The sequence below is a fragment of the Tachysurus fulvidraco genome, chromosome 17 (genome assembly GCF_022655615.1).
Source record: "Tachysurus fulvidraco isolate hzauxx_2018 chromosome 17, HZAU_PFXX_2.0, whole genome shotgun sequence".
Taxonomy (NCBI): domain Eukaryota; kingdom Metazoa; phylum Chordata; class Actinopteri; order Siluriformes; family Bagridae; genus Tachysurus; species Tachysurus fulvidraco.
This window is the reverse complement of record NC_062534.1, coordinates 14,876,530-14,895,827: the sequence shown is the minus strand read 5'-3', so window position 1 is coordinate 14,895,827 and position 19,298 is coordinate 14,876,530. Positions and strand designations below refer to the sequence as shown.

The window sequence follows — 19,298 nt, the reverse complement described above, 5'->3', positions numbered from 1 at the left end:
TACCAGTCAGATCAAGCACAAACTCCTGCATAATGACATATAAAGGTTTCCATGACCATCTTACCTTCCTGAACTGCTTCCTGAATCCCCGAGTTTGAAATCATACTACTGTAAGCACTTAAACGTTGGAACGTCCTCAACTACAGCTACCACAGCTGGAAATGGCTCTGTTCTCTTAACACACATTTTTCTGTTCTTCCTCCTTTGGTTTTCTTGTAAACCTTTAAACCTTTTCTATTTGTTGCATTCTATAAATATACAAGTTGCCACTATATAAACATTACATGAATTGGATAACAAAATGAAAATAAATAAGTAAAATAAAATAACATGTTATGGATTTTCTGGTGAATCAATATTTAAAAAAAAAAAAAAAAAAGGTCCAATGATGTTCTATTGTTAACTTTATTTTATTTTTACTTTCCCCACTAGTAGTAGAAATGACCCTGGAAATGAAATCCTCACTCCCTGTCCTCTCCAGCACAAACAGTCTCATAGTAACCTGTGTTATCCCTCACCTCAGTGTAGTCTGAGACGAAGAACGACGTGGTGCCATCATACTCTAAGAAATGCTTAGGGAAGAGCCGCACCCATGTGTCATCACCGTAGAAGATGATCCTTTTGCCAGAGTTCTTGGCCTGCCAGAGAAGGTTGTCCTCTAAGAGAGCCTGGGAGTTCAGGTTCATTACAACGTCGATGAAGCCGGGAATGCTGCCTGTGGTCAGAGCCTAGCCAAGAACAGCAAAAGTGTAGAGAACAAAATTACTGTTATCTAATAACATCAAGAGAGCAATGAAACTAAACGGAGCTTGACAGCAAAGTTTTTACTCTAAACATTTAGCAGCTAGAGAAAAAAACCTAACCTGCTTCAAGAAAACCTAAATACACAGATCATTATTAGGAACACAAGTAAGTTTATGTAGTGTCTAACCAGCCAATCATGTGAGAGCAGCACAATGCATTAAATCATGCAGTCGAGTCAATCAAGTCAAGTGCTTCATGTTCATATGAAACATCAGAATGTAGAAAAACTGTGATCTCTGTGATTTCATCCTTTGTTTTATTTCTCGCAAAACTCTAGAAAAACCCAGAAGATTATAGAAGCAGTTATAGAAATACACAAACCAGCCTGTCTGACAGCAGCAATCACACCCCGTCAAAATGAATGTGATCCCATTTTACACTATTCCAACCCAAAGCTGCTGGCTTGTATCTGCATGATTTTATGCATTGCTCTGCTGCCACACAATTGGCTGATTAGATAAGTGCAAGCATGAATAGCAGTATAGGAGTTCCTAATAAATTGCTCTGTAAGTGCATTTCCAAATGATGATTGATGTTTTTTTCATGAACTTTAGTCTGTTTAACAAACTGCAAGATGGCTAAAAGCTACAGCTATAAGCTATGAATGTTTATAAAGACAGACAATGTTTTTATGGTCGTACATGTCAAAAAATAATAAAATAAATAAATATATTAATAATACTAATACTAATACTACTACTAATAATACTACTAAGTATTATTATTATTATTATTATTATTATTATTATTTTCTTATAATAATATTTATTTTATTATTATTACTATAAATAATAATAATAATAAGAAGAAGAAGAAGAAGAAGAAGAAGAAGAAGAAGAAGAAGAAGAAGAAGAAGAAAATAAAATTAGTTATCATACAGTATTTGTATAAATGTACCTTTTTTCTATTATTTATTTATTATTATTTTTAATTTCCCTGGTTAACCAGATATTGCAGTGCTATAACCTGTGATTGAGATGCACAAAATGTATGTTGGATCATGACCCGACGTGTGTCTTCCCCAAACTGTTCTCCAGACACAATAGTTTGTATGTCTTTTTTATGCTGTAGATTAGATTCCACTTCACTAGAACTAATGATCCAGTATCATTATGTTCCAGCGTGACCATCCCCCGTGCACAAAGGCTGTGTTAAGTTTAAATGACTTGCGTATCCCACACAGAGTCCTTATCTTCCCTAACTTGAACTCATTTGGGATGAACTAGAACTGTGACTGCACCCGACCTCCTCGCTTGACACCAAGAGAGTATCTGTTTCTGATCTCACTAATGCTCTTGCATCTAAATGACCACAGATTCCCACAGTCACACTCCAGGCCTTCCCAGAAGATGGAGGTTACTGCAAATGTACATGCGTCCACATACTTTTGGCATCTAGTGTACATGCATAAGATGATCAAAACTTTTAAAGCTGTCAATCAAATATCTACTCCTTGACTGAATAAACAAGACAATAAATGAATCATGTGGAATAGCAACAGAATCAGAATCCTTTTTATTCGCAGTATGCAGCTATCAGAAATTTTTTTTCTTGTGGTTTGGTTACGACGCGATACTTTCAACGCACACAGCACAGAAAAAACAGCACGCTTTCCATCCTAATATACAAATACTGTACCTAAAGCGTAAATAAATGTAGAGAATTAGTGTTAGAGATAGCAGCTGGATGCAGTTCAGCATGCATTAATTGGAATGTAACAATTGTGATATATAATAAATAATAGCAGTGATACATTATATAGTAATGAGAACATTATTCAAAAATGTATTTAAATAAAAAATAACAAATAGTTCTATTTATTAATAATATCCATCCAGCCATCCATCCATTTCTGTACTGCATATTCAACACAGGGCTGCAAGGAAACATGGAGTCTATCCTGGGGGAAAAGGAGCACAAGGCAGGGGACATCCTGGATCACACACTACTGACAATTTAAAGAAGCCAATCAGCCTACAAAGCATATATTTGGACTGGAGAGGAAACCAGAGTACCTGGAGAAAACCCATTGAACACAAGGAGAATATAGAACTTAACTTATAACACAAGGTGAAAGGCAAACATACTAACCACTAATTTAACCCTTTGTACCAGAATTCGACCCGTCAGACATATTCAATCAGTATAAACAAATTAATTACTGTTATCGCTGCAAGTCTGATAGAAAATCAGTCAGGACTGTTGGCTTTCCGGGTGAGATGTCTTTACCTCTGTTGGGATAAAATATTATACAGAATATTCGTGGTTGAAGATACCACTTTTAAATTTAAAACTACTACTGCTAATACTACTACTACTACTACTACTACTACTACTACTAATAATAATAATAATATAAAAGGAATATACAGTTGCAGGGACCAGAAATACAGGCAGGTCAGCATTAACTACTGACTGCTACCTAGTCAGTCTGGCTAATAACAAAAATTGCAAGTGGAAACAAGCTGCTTCAATGACATGCAATTCTGGTTATTAGAGAGTGGAATCACAGACAAGTTCTTGAAATAGGCCATTATAAGGGTGCGAGACATCATTCATGGTTTTTTCTGCTTTTTTCCTTCAACATTCTCGATGGTGTGCTGCAGCTTCCTCTTTCCTCTAGTGGAGGCTGCACCAAACCAGATAACGATGGCAGACATAAGGACGCTTTCTATAGTGGCAGTACAGAATTGCACTATTATAGCCTGGAGCAGCTGGAACTATGCCAAATGTCGTAAGAAACACATCCTTTGCTGAGCTTCCTTGTTGATGGATGATGTATGCATCTGCCATTTGAGATCCCGTGTGATCGTATTTCCCAGTGACAGTGCTCACAGAGGAGTTATTAAGGATGAGTGGATTGGGGGAAGATTTGCGTTTCTTGAAGTCGATGTGGTTTTAACAGCGTTGAGCTCAAGGTTGTGCTGGCTACTCCTGGAGGCTAGTTGTTAATCCTACTGATGGTACTTTGACTCCTTGTTGGGGGTGTTGGGAATGAGAACAATTACAGTCTGCAAATTTGAAATTTGAACTTCACGGATGCATCACAGGAAACAGTCAATCGTGTAGAGAGGATAAAAAAGTAGGGTGCCGAGTGACCCGGGTTCATATATACTCAGATTGATTCTCATAATTCACTGCTTCCGGTAAGGGTGGATCACTGCGATCCATGTACATCCAACCTATCAAAAAAAGAGGCATTTATATCTGCCGTTATAGTTTCAGCAGGTTGCCCCTATGTTTTGTTAGCATTCAGGTGATATAGCTTTTTTAGCTTGTGCGTAAGCCTGTTCCCAACCATGGTTAAAAATATCACCATGGTAACAGTGCCGAATGATGGTTAAAGACATTTAAAAGTAATTCTTTTTTTTCCCATGTACATAGTAATAAAACACTAGTGTTAGCATACAGTATGTGGAATGTTTGAGTGTACAGATCACTGTGTGTTGCTATGGTAGGCAGACATCATACCGGTACAGAAAAAATACTTCCAATCTTAAAGTAGCAGTTTATTTAAACATAAAAAAAAAATGATTAATAATATACAAATGTGTACCTGGTTGTTCACACGACTAAAGCTTTGCAGACATGACACTGATGAAAGAGCTTTGTTCCTGTCAAAACTGCTTGCTTTCAATAAAAACGCCTTTAAACTCAAAGGAGATTACAATCTCTGGGTGAATTGAAGGGCTATATTGTCTTCCTAAAGCACTCTCTATATGTTTGCACTCGCATTGATCGATCACGTCCTCATTACCCGTATCATTTAGATATTGCTTTTAGAGCAACTTCGCTTTCCCATCAGTTTTTGAAAGGTGCTTTGAAATAATGAAAGTTTCAGTGTATTCAGCATTAACAAAAATAACAAGTTGGAAAGTGTGTGTGAGACCTGATATTACTCTCAAAACTTTGGATGACACTGAAATGGAAATTTTAGTAAAATTTCAAAGGAACCTAGTTAATTGTCTGCTAGTTAATAAGAATGCCATAAATTCACCAACAGCGTGTCAAGAGGCAGTACTTCTTCCGGCACAATTAAAAATTCTGAAAAAGAAATAAAAGCCATGCAGTTTGTTCTTCACCCGTTCCTGCATTCGATTCACACCATAATAACTGTGTTTATTCTGACTGCACACACGAAAGGCTTTAACATTACACTGATTGTCTCCTGAGCCAATTAGTGTCTCAGAGAGAGGAGTACAAGTTCTAACTAACAAGAACAAGGATGGGGTCAACGGCAGTCTGCCACTTTTTCTCTGCATTCATCCTGCTATTTACTGTATCTCCCTGCATTTCTTCTCCTCAGCCTCACCATGTCACAGCCAGCCACCTGCGCTCCCAATTTTTACCGCACAATGTCTTTCTAGGCTGCACTTATACACTCATATAAATGCCTTTCACTTCATTCTCAAAAAAAGAAAAAAAGAAAAAAAAATATATATATATATATATATATATATATATATATATATATATATATATATATATATATATATATATATATATATATATATATATATGAATTTTAAAATTCCTGAAGTACACGATCCGGTTTTTCTCTCATCCACCTACTGCATGCAACTATGTCAAGTAAAATGTATGAGTATTAGTTACACATTTTCAGCCTTAAAGCTGTGTCATTCCTCACGTATTAGAGTAACCTGTCTTCTGGAATGAACACGTGGGTTTTTCATTAACTGGCTTGGTAGTGTTTACAGTTGAAACACAAGCAATTAGATCTTTCCCCCGTTTGTGTGTGTGTGTATGGTAATCACTGTACAGGAGAGTGCACAGAACCCACCAGAATGCCACTGGCATGGCTAGAAGGCAAGCAGCAAAACAGTTTCTAGGACTTGTGAGAATCAAACACAGAATGCACTTTTTTTTTTTCCTGTGCAAAATGGTGTCCCTGAGAGCTGAACGGCATTTTAAATCAGGCCTGCGTCAGGAACCTAACAAATTATACTGGCACAACTGCAAGAACATAATTAATAGGGAGGGTTTTTTTTACTCCACCCTCAAAAAAATCTCAATACTTTGTGCGTATTGTCTTGGACACCTCATGAAATGTAATTCCCCTCATGCTATTTATTCATGTTAAATATACAGTATATTAAAATAGGCTAATATTTTCCACTGGCGAATAAGCACCTCTTTCCCCTCATCTATGCTCTCTTGGGATGTTTGTACTTTGTGTCCCAAAAAAAAAAAAAAAGGATGAATGCTAAAATATCCATTTTCTCAGATCAGGGCTCAGGTGGGAAACGCAGCACAATCAATACTCTGTCTTTGTTTATCCTTGCAGAATATATCCTGCTACGCTTCGAATCAGGACGTCCGGAAAATCTTCTTTGAGAGCAGTTTTAATTGTCTTGAGATGCCCCTTGAGAAGGAATTTAAAAACAGTGCTCATTAAATAACAATTAGTATACAGGTTTTAATGCACAAGGAGACTCAGGTATGTCCTCCACATGTCCCAACCAAACTGGATACTTTTTGTAGTTTCTGAACAAATAATAAATAAATAAATAAATAAAATTCTGCTAGTTTAACATTTGTTTACGGATGACACACAAATGAACCTATTTTATTAGCATTAGCGTTTTACTTAGCTTAGTGCCAGCAACAATTGTGAGTGATGTTTAAAACTTTAATAGTAAGCGCAGATGACCAGTGTGTGTAAAATGACTTGAGTGAAATGTAGACCCTGGAAAAAGAGTGTGTGTGAGTTTCTCTGTAGGCTAATTTCACTGCTGTGTGTTCGTCAATTCCTTTTATGTACAAATATCACAATAAATGATACTGTATGTATACTGTATGATGTAACTTAAACAGCTACTCCTCGTATTTTCAGCTAAACGTGAAACACAGTGTGGGTCAAGTTTATTTTTCCTTTTTTTTTAGTGGAAAATGACAATAAATAGAACATTTTTTAAAATATTTTATATAAAGAAAGTAAATGTTGAAAATGAACTTGATCCTTCTTCTTCTTCTTATAATAATAATAATAATAATAATAATAATAATAATAATAATAATAATAATAATAATGTTATCACTTTTGCCAACATACTAACTACTAAGGTGTGATTCATGGTTAGACTACACAGCGAAGTGCTAATTGGGGTGGTTTAAGTTACCTGGCAACCTCACTGACCAGGCTAACATAATGCAGTAATGTATGACAAAACAGTTAGCTAGATTAACACAGGTAATAATTAATACATGGTAAGTCAGCATAGCACTTCCAAATTAATCCTTCAACATAAGGTCATATGGTGTTTGTGGGAGTGAGGCGTGGTAGAGCACCGGCTTGCAAATTAAGGACGGAGCAGAGGGAAGTAAGGATCATAGACCTGTGCTGAATTATATAATTGGCTGTTCTAAGTGGCAGAGGAAAAAGGGAAAGACGAGAGCATAATAGGAGAGAGAGAGAGAGAGAGAGAGAGAGAGAGAGAGAGAGAGAGAGAGAGAGAGAGAGAGAGAGAGAGAGAGAGAGAGAGAGTGTATGTTAAAAATGATAATCAAGCCTGGCTAGAATATTTACTTACTTAACTACAAGGTTAACTACATTTTCCCAAGCAGAGGAGTTATGTGACAGCGTTGTGCTGTACTATACAGTACTTTGGTGAGTGTCCAATGTTAGAACTATATGGCTAGATGCTTAGCAACAGATTCCTAATCAGAAATTGTTCAGCACGTGCCTCATATCATAGGAAAACCAAGACATAGAAACATTCAGCAAAAACAACTTGGTAGCGTCAGACGCTAAAACTCTGAGCATCACGGAAGTGTGTGCCATAGAAAAGTTAGAAATATCACACAAATGGGATATCAGTAAACGTGTGGTGCAACAAGCTTAGAAAGACCAAAAACGATTAGAAAGCTGGAAGATCATAATACCTGCTTGTGCATAGAAAGACAGACCTGTCTTTTTTTTTCTGATCTAAAAGCAGAAGACATTATTTAAAGTGGTCAAACACTGTATTTATCCAAACAGTAGTGTTGATCTTATATTTATGCAAATAAGATCATTAACCCAGGGTCTGGGAATGTATTTAAATGGAACATTATGAATATCCAGGATTAACTGTTAACCTGGGTAAAGTATGAGCAGTGTAAAACTGGGTAGTTTACAAGGTAACTACAAATAAATAAATTATTTATTTAACAGTCTGGTCAAAAAACCTATGGTCTGGTGATATTGCCTATGAATTTACAGAAATTGGTGCCAGTGTGCAACAATACACCAAAATATACAGATCAACATGAAAAACAAAAACAAAAACAAAAAAAACATTGCAGCAGATTAAACAATGATACCATGCAAAATACACAAACTATGACACTGACAGGATGTCTTTTGTGTTTCTTTTTTCATATAATCACAATTCCTGTGCAGAATATATTGACGCAGTTGAGTAAAAGCTGCGATGGACTGCAGAGGCTGAACTGTAAAGTCGGTGAGAAAATGATGGACCTGGATATGATGGACCTGTAGCATCTCTGTGATGACAGCTTTACAAAGCTTGAGGTGGTACAAGAAAGCACTTGTTTTAAAAAAAAAAATAGTGATTATAGTAAAAAAAGAATTAGTTATATTATCTCCCAACAAAGTTTTAGACTGATGGTAGTCTCAGTCTGTGTCCTAGTGAAAAAGTATCAACATATTTAGTAATGGAGACTTCAAAAGCCCTTCTGTAAGTTGCTCTGGATAAGAGCGTCTTCCAAATGACATAAGTGTAAACGTAAGTGGTTGTTAAGATGTTTGATGTCAGCAGAAATTTTCACTGTCCTGATCGTATAGAGGTCCTTGACTTTTGGTCAGTTCACATCCAGGAGCTTCTCCCCTCAGTGGACCACATGACCACATCAACATTATTCATTGTACATTGTCTACTACAAAACTCTCTTTTCTGATGAGTAACTTAAATAATAATAATAATAATAATAATAATAATAATAATAATAATAATAATAATAATAATAATAACAATAATGCTGAGTTTTAGGAATACATTGAGAATAAAAATGAGCATGCTTAGAACCGTCAATGAGGGATAGCATGAATTAAAACGCATGTTTTTAGATATCTAATCAGCTCTCATTCACATCTTTAGACATTAAAACTGCTGCACTTGCTTTACTGACAGCTTCTTTAACAATTCATTTCTCATGGGTATGGAAGGGAAAAACAAAAGTCTCCATTAATAAACAGTACACTTCCAATTATTTTATCATTTAAAGCAGCAGAACAGTCCTTAACAAAATACATAAACACAGACACACACCAAAGCCAAAATACACACACAAGGGAACAGATTGGACTGATTAAAGGCAAACAGAAAAAGAACTTGATTTCCATTTGCTCTACTGCATGAGCGATTCTCATAAAATATAGCCAATTCATCCTGAGTGCAGGTTTATGGAGTTTTTTTGTGTTTGACATTTAAAATTTGGTACTTGTTCAATTTTTTCCATGAATACAAATACAATTATAAGTAAATACACATAATGCTACCAAAGTCTAAAAGGTCAAATGCTGAATTATTGGCATCCTTGAGTGAGAGGTTGAGGAAAAATACTCTGAAATTATATAAAGAAAATCTAATCAAATTTCATTCTTTGGACAAAAAACTATTAAATGCATACACTTTCTAATCCACCTTTTAAGACTAAATCTGTTGCAAAAAATACTGCCCACACACAAGAAAAAGAAGACACACAGTTTCAAAAGAGTCAAATAAATTTTCCTAGCCAGCAATTAAACACCCCCAAAACACCAAGATGTTCAGAGGCAGTGACAAAGAGCCCATGCTGATAGCAACCAACAAAACACAGCTGAACTTCATCAGGCGACAATTTCGAGTTGCGACAGTTTTGGGTTTTAGCCATAAAAACTATTTTTTTAAGTCGGTGCTTACAAATTAATAAAAAGGATTTGCATTTGAAATTGCAGTTAGGGTAATGTTTTATGTAACAGATTTTGAGTGTATGTAGGTGGAAGGTTAACACTTTTGATGTTATCAGTTTGGGGGGAATCAATTTAGGTAGAAACTGCAGTGCACATACCTGTACACTGTTTGACCAAAGGTTTGTGGACACCTGACCTTCACACCTAGAGCTATTAAGAGAAAAGTCCAAATTCTGCTTAAATCAGCACGTCTACATGATGGCAGCCATTCCATAAAAGCGTTTGCTGAATTCCAACATAGGCACACTTCATTCTGTTTAATGAAGTACTGATTCTGTGATCATCTCAATTAACAAGGAAAAGTATAAAAACCACCACTGTCATCATTTCGATCCTCTGCCAAAAACAATGCTAGAAGTACCTCAAAAGGTACTTGAGCTAAATAATATCTATTGAACATGTGGAAAAAAGTTGAAAAGAAAGGATTTAAAAGAGGAAAAGGTTCAATTCTGGCTTTACTGGAATAAGGATACAGTGAGTGCCAGGTTGCTTTGATGCTTAAAATTTCAGACAGTGGTTCATAAGAACATAAGGTCAAGCTGCTAACACTGCAGACAAAAAAAAATGAAAATTAAAATGACTCTCCACAGACCAGGATACCATAGGACCCCATCAAGTGTGTTACAAAAAGAATGGCAATCGGCAGGTCTGGTGAAGTGCACAGCCAGGTAGGCTCAGCCCACTGCTGTTCACCTTGCTGACTCACGACTGTGTAGCAATGCACGGATCGAACCATATCATCAAGTTCGCCGATGACACGATCATGGTGGGTCTCATCAGCAAGAAGGACGAGTCAGCATACAGAGAGGAGGTGCAACAGCTAACTGCCTGACCACACTCTGCTGAACATCCACGGATCATCTGTAGAGATCTTCAAGTACACCAAATTTCTTGGTGTTCATCTAGTGGAGAACTTCACCTGGTCACTCAACACCAGCTCCATCACCAAAAAAGCCCAGCAGCGTCTACATTTTACGGAAATGATCATTGGCTTTAACAAACTTTTGCAGAATGAGAAGATTGGTTAAATAATATGAAATCTACAATAACAATTCAACAAATGAAAGATTTTAAGGATAATAATAAAAAAAAAGGAACTGGATCCACTGAGAAATCGCACACAGAACTCACATACAGTAGACATAGAAACTGTTGCCCTGCAAAATTGCTTAATGGTCCTGAAAATAGAACTATTTTCTCAACAGAAAAAAAAAAATCTCTTGAATTATTTCCTGGTGAATTTGAAGTGAAATATGCTATTGACATGACTCTAGGCTATAATGAACACTGCATCAGACTAAACTCTTGAGAAAATGATAGTGGACGTGATGAGAAACGATTCTACCGGCACGTCTGTCTTTGTGTGAAATACTAAGCGCTTGCTAACTCAATAATCAGAAAATCATTTGAGCTCCAACAAAGGGGGAATGGAGAGGGAATTGAGCAATCAATGGTTTTATATTTCTGACACAAATCCTTCTGCTAACCCTATTTAAATTCCAAATTCCAGCTATTTTGGTTTTGTAGGCTTGCCACAGAAAGCCAGGCTAGCAGCTACTGTATAAAGAGGAACAGCTAATCTTTTTGTGAATTTATTCCAATGAATGGGGAAAGAATAGTGAGGTGTGGCCAAGAGACACTTCAAAAGTTTCAGTCTCACAGTGATGCTAACTTTTTCCTCCCTAATACAGAGCCTAAGATGTAGAAAATCTACAAAAAAAAAAAAACTATGGCAAAAATCCATCATCTCTGCATTAGGAATAAGCCCATAGCCTTCGAAAAGGGAAAAAAAAACATATTTAGCAGAGGAAATCTAAGTATTAAAGAGAACAAGAAAACCTTATTTGGATGGTTGGGTTTTTTTTGGACAAGGAGACAGGATGTGCTTCCATCATGCAATATAACACTGTCTACCGCTCGCATTGACGCGAAATCCCATCAGCTGAAGTTTTCTCCAAATTGCCTTTACATCCTGCCACTTCTACAGGGTAACTCTGAGCTAGGACACTGTAAAAGGATCACTGCCTACTCGTGTAAACTTTTATGAGATATTGATTAGCTCATAAAACATGGAAGAGGCTTAATGTGTCTCAGGCAAGGACCTGCAAAGAAGAAGCCAAAGAAGCTCATATTTCCAAACATGATTTTTTTCTCTCTCAGCATTTATGAAGAAAGAGTTTGAGGGTTAAATGTAAACCAACAAGGAAAAGTATTAAGCAAGCCTTCTGAGATGCTGCCAGTGTACGCACACACACACACACACACACACACACACACACACACACGGTACACAAACACACACACACATACACATACAGTACACAAACACACACACATATACACACAGTACACAAACACGCACATACACAAACACACAAACACTCATACACATACAGTACACAAACACACAAACACACACACATATACACATACACACAAACATACACATACAGTACACAAACACACACACACACACAGTACACACACACACACATACAAACACACAAACACACACATACACACACACATACACAAGCACGCAAGTTAAACATTCTATCAGGCACCATGGGGTCTCATTGGCTCTTTTCCTGAGAGATTATAAACCTGCTGTGGTAAAACTCATATATTTACAGTCAGAGAAAAGGTCATCTCCAGTGTTGCAGAGCTTCATATGCTTTAACCTTCTATTATTTATTTCCTCGTTGAAAATGAGTTGCATTTGAGACTTTCACCAAATAGCATGAAATGTTTGCTCAGTTTTTTTCCTTTAATTTATGCTCCAAAATTATTTGAGCAAAGCCAACAGGTTTTTGTGGTGACAAAAGAGAACGTCTTCTCAGATAAAATCCACAGAATATCTATTCCTTTTACAGTACACTAACATATTATTTACAGGAAGTATGTGGTTAAGTGTTAAGTGCATGTTCCAGAGCATAACACGTTTTCTCGAGCTACAGCTTACCCATTTTAGCTGGTATCAGGATTCACATGCACCTTCCATGTGAGGAGATTTCTTTGTATATAATGCCCATTTCCTGTTTACCATTGCCTGCCGTCTAACATGCATTAGTAAGATGATCATTTTATGCAGGAATATGGTTGCTATGGTGTTTATGGTAGAGGTGTGCACATTTTTTGAAGGGCTTCCTATAGTAGTTGAAATAATTAACAAATATAAATTTATGTTGTTTTTTTTTTTTAAAAGAGTAATAATATGAATAGTATTAAATAATATATATTATTTTGCTCATTTGGGTGCAAGGTTTACTGTTTAATACATTTTGCATTGTGTTTCAAGAGTTCTAATATAAGATTCACTTTAAAATATTGCCTTTTCTTCAGAAAATAATTTAATTTAATAATTGCAGTATATGGTTTAGATTGTTATACCACTAACTGTTAAAAGTTCTGTTTGCTACTGCATTAATACTTTACTGGATGAATAATGAAAACACAAGAAACCTTAATGTGGGCAATTTTGCATTTCTTTGCCAGATACAAATAAATCTTAATAACTAAACGAGTTGTTTACATTCTTTAGTTTTAAAGGTAGAAAAGAACACAGGTTTCGGATCGGTATCGGCCGATACTGGCAAACTCTGGTATCAGATCGGAAGAGAAAAAGTGGTATTGGTACAACCCTAATTTGCATTTAATGATAACTTAAAAACACCATAAATGGGACTACACACAGAGGGCTGGAGATAAGAGACGACTACTAAACGGTGATACAAAAGGCAGAAAAGCCAGAAGTGAGTGTGATTTTTGTCTCACTTCTATGCAAATTAAAATTTATACTGAGCACTATGATTGCACTTACAAGTTCAACATCTGGAGACAAAATACAATAGGTAAATTAGTTGAGTATTAATTGAGGTAAAGGAAGTGGTGTTATTTTTTAAGTAAAAAATAGTGCAGAAAAAAAGATCTCAAACCGCACCAATTTATAAGCCACCTTTTATCCTGCGGGAAAAAACATAGCAGTTTTTAAATATCCCTTCACTCCAAAGCATAACCTCAATCTTTCTTCAGCTGAGGCAATGTTACGGTTTATGTACAGTGGCTTTGCTTTTGTCATAATTGTCATAAATGGTCTTATTTGTCTTAATAAATTGCTAGGTTTGATTTAATTCACTTTCTTTCATTAAAAGGTAGGGTCTCCGATATTTGAGAAATGCGTCTGTAAACTGTGTTAGGCCGCCAAACAAAACAAAAATCAAAACAAATGTGTAGCCAATGAGCAGAAAGGGGCAGGTCTTGTCAATATGTATGGAGAGAGTGTTCAGTGTGCATGTGCGCGCATTCACAGATTGGAGTTTCCCCGAGTCAGTAACTCCTGAGCTAAACGCTGTTACTAGCAAAACGAGGTTGTAGCTGCCTCTCTACATCACTACGATAGAAAAGAGGTGTTATTTGTGTAGTAACAGCGTTTAGCTCAGGAGTTATTGACTCGGGAACTCCAATCTGTGAATATGCAGCCAACTTCCCGCTCCTTCAGTTCTCTCCAGTGCTGGAAAGCTGATCCTATATTAAAACATCCTACTTTTTGCCTTATCGTAATCCTTTTCTCACTTTCTTTCTTTGTTTTTATCCTCCTAGTCAGTGTTAAAACCGTTTTGATTTTTGTTTAGATTTCGGCCCGACTCAGTTTTCTAAAGCATTTCTCAAAAATCGGAGACCTTACCTTTAATGGCATTCAATTCAACAATTGGGTTTCACAAAATTTTCCTGATGGTCAGTTTGTTTTCTACCTGCCCAAGTTCTCCCACAGCACCCCACTGCTGCACTCTCTCCACTGGATTCCAGTAGCTTTACGCATCGAATTCAAAACACTGATGCTTGCCTACAAAGCTAAAAATAGACCATCTATCCTCTTACCATACCTCAAAGCTCTTATCACTATACTGCACCTCACTTACTCAGATCTTCTAGCACAGCTCTACTGATCCCACCAAGCATCAATTAAGGTACAAGGAAGGTACTCATTGACTCTTCTCTGTTTTGGCACAGAGGTAGTGGAACTTCCCCTGAGCTGAGTCACTGACTGTCTACAAACAGTGGGTGAAGAACTACCTCACAACACTTCCTTTAAATACTTAAACAAATGCTATATTTCCTCCCAACAGAGTTTTTAGACTGATGGTTTCCTTAGACTGTGTCTTAGTGAACCAGTATTGTTGTATTCATTGGAGACTTCTGTACCTCGCTCTGGATAAGGGCATCTGGCCAATGCCATAAATGTACTGTAAACGTAAATGCATACAATTTTTTTCCAAGCATGAGTTTTTATATGAAAGATTTATAAATAAAGCTGTTCATATTCAGCTTGATAAATCAGACCCAGACCCATTGTGAGACATTTCATGGAAAAACCTTTCAGAAGGTTCTATATTTTTTCAGAAAGAAAAACAATCATGAGATTTTATCTCTATGACTCCATTTCATTTAGGTTTTATATACAAAGAGACTACTGTACAAATATGTCTTGTGTTTTTAAGGCTTTTTACTAGAGGCCAAAAAATGGAATTTATGATGCCCAGGTTAAGTGTTGGATTTCTTTGCATTGTTGCAGTCCACAGTGGGGATTAATGGCTCATATGAAAGGATGGCTCAGTGCTTTAAGAATTTATAGTGGACCATATGAATTTCTATAGCCTATTGTGTTTATTTTATTGTGTTTTTTTTTTTCACACAAATCTATATACCTTTAAAGTAAATGGTGATCTCAAACCCATTTCACAAGCAGATCATAATCATCTCAAATTTGAAGGTTAAGTTCAACCAGGTTAAATTGGGTTAACCCAATCTCACACTGAAAGCACACTAATCTTATAATAGTGTGGCGGTAAAATAATTCATTTGTTTATACTGATAAAAAATGTCAGGTAAGATTTTTTTTTTAAATTTATTTTAAAATCTAATTATTTTCATTACCTTAGAATATCCAGTGAACTGGTAAAAAATTACCAGGTTAATATATTATGAGGATTTGTAACATAATGTAACACTCACACACAGGAGAGCACACACACACACACACACACACACACACACACACACACACACACACACACACACACACACACACACACACACACACACACACACAATATGACAATAAGCAAAAATTATTGAAAAGATTTTATTAAATGTATCAGTTTGCCTAATTTCTGCCCATTACCCTACTCAGTGTTGGTAATGGATGTACCAAGGAAGAGAATGAAACAGGATGAAGACCTTTCACGAAAAGGCCTGAGGAGTGTCAAGACCCTCTAAGCATTTCTTTAGAGACGACTCTGTACAGATCTCTTTGTGCAACTTCTCTCCCCCTGTCTTTTTTCTGGTAGTGAATAGGTGTAAGCAGTGACCCAGAAAATAAGATACAGCAAGAAAAAGGAGTCACATGAAAGGCTGTCTTCTCACCAGACTCGCTCTACTTTCAGATTTAGATTAAATCCTAGCTCTGACAAAAGAAATAATCCAAGTAGTATTAAATATCAACAAAAGAGCATTTTGCAAACACAGCAAGGCCAGGAAAGTATACGGTCAGGGCAATAGGGTTTCTATAAAGAGTTCCAAATCATAATCTAAGCTGGAAATTACAAAAACTATAAAAAAAAAAGGTCCATAATATCCCTAATATATAATGCTTTCAAGTGGTGAACAAATAAATATATAAACTGAGATTGACAGTTAATAACATAACACTAACTAACAGTATTGTTTACGCAGCATGTGGCCTGATCTCTCTGGTCTAGTCATTTTTCTACATTATATGACTTCAAACTGGTTTATTTCACACACTATAAGGTTTAACCCTGATTATTCTCATTATAAACTGGTTACTGAAACAGTTCACACTAATTCAGAAGCAAAGTCAGGACTACTTTTTACCCTGGGTTTTAAAAGACAGCTCAGAAGCATGATTAGCAACACGTATGTTAACCAATCAATCAATCAATCAATCAATCAAATCAAATCAATCAATCAAACTTTATTTATAAAGCACTTTAAAAACAACCAAAGTTTACCAAAGTGCAGTACAGAAGAGTATATAAACACAAAAACACACACAACTCATACAAGAAAAACAAATTAAGAAACAAAATGTCAAAATCAGGTGTCAAAGGCCAAGGAAAAAAGGTGGGTTTTAAGAAGCGACTCAAAAGAAGACAATGTAGAGGCCAGTCTAATGGGCAGTGGCAGATCATTCCACATTTTAGGAGCTACTAGAGCAAAGGCCCGGTCCCCTCTAAGGTTCCGTTTTGTTTTGGGCACATTCAGGAGCAATTGATCAGCTGACCTGAGAGAACGGGTGGGTCTATAAGGGTCTAACAGCTCAGATATGTAGGGTGGGGCAAGACCATTTAGAGATTTAAAAACAAATAAGAGAATTTTAAAATGGATCCTAAAATGTATGGGCAGCCAGTGAAGTGACGCTAAAATAGAGGGGATGTGCGTTTTGAACCATCTGCAGACGAGCAACAGAAGCTCCTCTAACCCCCACATACAGTGCGTTACAGTAATCTAGCCGAGAGGTGACAAAGGCGTGGATTACTGTCTCAATGTGATGCCTCGAAAGAAATACTACTACTTTGGCCAGCTGCTTTAATTGAAAAAAACTTGATTTAACAACTGCCCTGATCTGAGGTCAGCATCGATTTTAACCCCTAGGTTAGTAACCCCACCATTCAGTGCCAAAAGTGTACAGTGTAAAACCATGTGGAGTTAGAACATCTCAGAATGTTTGAACAGCTTAAAAACCAAAATATAGCAACACTTATCAAAAACAACTCTGTATAACAACACTTATCAAAAACAACTCAGGCAGCAAAACACTAAACGTCACAAATGCGTTCAATAGCGAAGTTGGATATTGAGCCAAAACTTCACAACAAACTTAAAAACGCTAAAAAGTGAGAAGGCTGTGAAAGATAACCTTACCTACTCACATCCAGGATAACAGACATGTCCTTTTTTTTGTTCTCATCGATGTCAAACCGTGAGACAAGCCGTTATTTAAAGCGGTTGCATGCTGTATTTATTCAATCACGGTTGTTGACACCGCAAATATGCAAATCAGAACATTAAGACAGGATTTAAGAATGTACAGTGTGAAACAACAGACTATGAATATCCAGGATTAACTGATAACCCCGGGTAAAGTATGAGCAGTGAGCAAGATAAAGGCTAATCTTACCTAATGCACCTTCAAACAAGCGAACCAAATATAAACATTTATTGTGAATATCAATAAGGAGTAGGGTTCTTTCTTTTTTTCTAGTAGTTTACAAGCAGTACATGTCTGCCAGGCAACTACGAGTAAACAAGCTAATACCTAAGACACTAAATCTGCTTGTCCTGCTTGGGATGTAAGGATTAGATGATTTCGATCTATCCTTTTTTTAAAGGAAGTGCCTGAAATGACTCGAGGCAACAATCAACAAAGGATTATTAGCAGATTATTAGTGAAACCTACAATCAATGGCTGCGTGAAAAAGATTACATATTTATATTCTGATTTGCCTAGAACTTTACCTAAAGAACAATCGTGAGAAATAAAAATACACCCTCTATAATTGCTTTGTTTTTATTTTTCAGGGTCTTAATACAGTTGTGTGGTCCTCACCAATGTGGCTGAGACTGAATCATGTAACAGGACTATGATCCAAAGCAAACCAACAAATCAACAACTGAATGTTTACATAAGTAATATATATATATATATATATATATATATATATATATATATATATATATATATATATATATATATATATATATATATGAGAGCTGGAATACCCGAGTTAAAATGCAATCCTTAACTCCAATGAGATGCTTTAGTGAGATCTTAAAAGAACTGTGCATGAACTAATGCCCTCAAACATTACTGAACTGAAGCAATTGTGGATAAAAGAGAGACAAGATATAAGAGAGTCTTTATAATGACGTGATAGACAGAAACCCGTGCAGAAAACCTTTACTTTAATTTATTGTCGGTGAGCACAAAATAACCTATTTCTCTCCCAAATCGAAGCAGGGTATACTTTCTTTTTCTGCATGACCGTACTTTAAGTAAAGTTACAGACAAATAATTTATAGTTATAGTTCTATTTCACACATCAGCTTTTGAGATATCAAGATGCTGCTTTAACAATCGAGATCATATCTTATAGTCTATTCCACGTATTTGTCCATCCCTGTAACAAGACAAACATAAAGGTGATTTAAAACATGACACTTGGAGTAGAGATTATTCCACTATTATTCAGGAAAAACTGAAATTGTTTTAAGAAAATTATGGGTGACCGTAAAACCCTAAAACGATTCACATGATTGATGAACGTTTTCCTTTAGGAAGTGCACGCTCCATGATTTTAGCTTTAATGTTCTGACTAGTCGTCAAGTGTGAGCTGTTCGGAGACATGATTTACAATCCACAGATGTTGTGTACGAAATGATCGGCGACAAATAAAGTGTGAGGACCTAGAAAGAGAGACCATAGAACACTGATCAACAA

At 36.2% G+C, this 19,298-nt stretch overlaps 1 protein-coding gene across 2 annotated transcripts in view; it reads right to left on the bottom strand.

Moving 5' to 3' along the window:
* Nucleotides 1–19,298, bottom strand: part of pigg (phosphatidylinositol glycan anchor biosynthesis class G) — a 112,088-nt gene that overhangs the window by 88,499 nt on the left and 4,291 nt on the right. For both annotated transcript variants that reach the window (XM_047802273.1, XM_027135519.2), the window contains exon 3: nucleotides 519–728. In XM_047802273.1, the coding sequence (XP_047658229.1) occupies nucleotides 519–728 (210 nt within the window). The remainder of the gene's footprint in view (nucleotides 1–518; nucleotides 729–19,298) is intronic.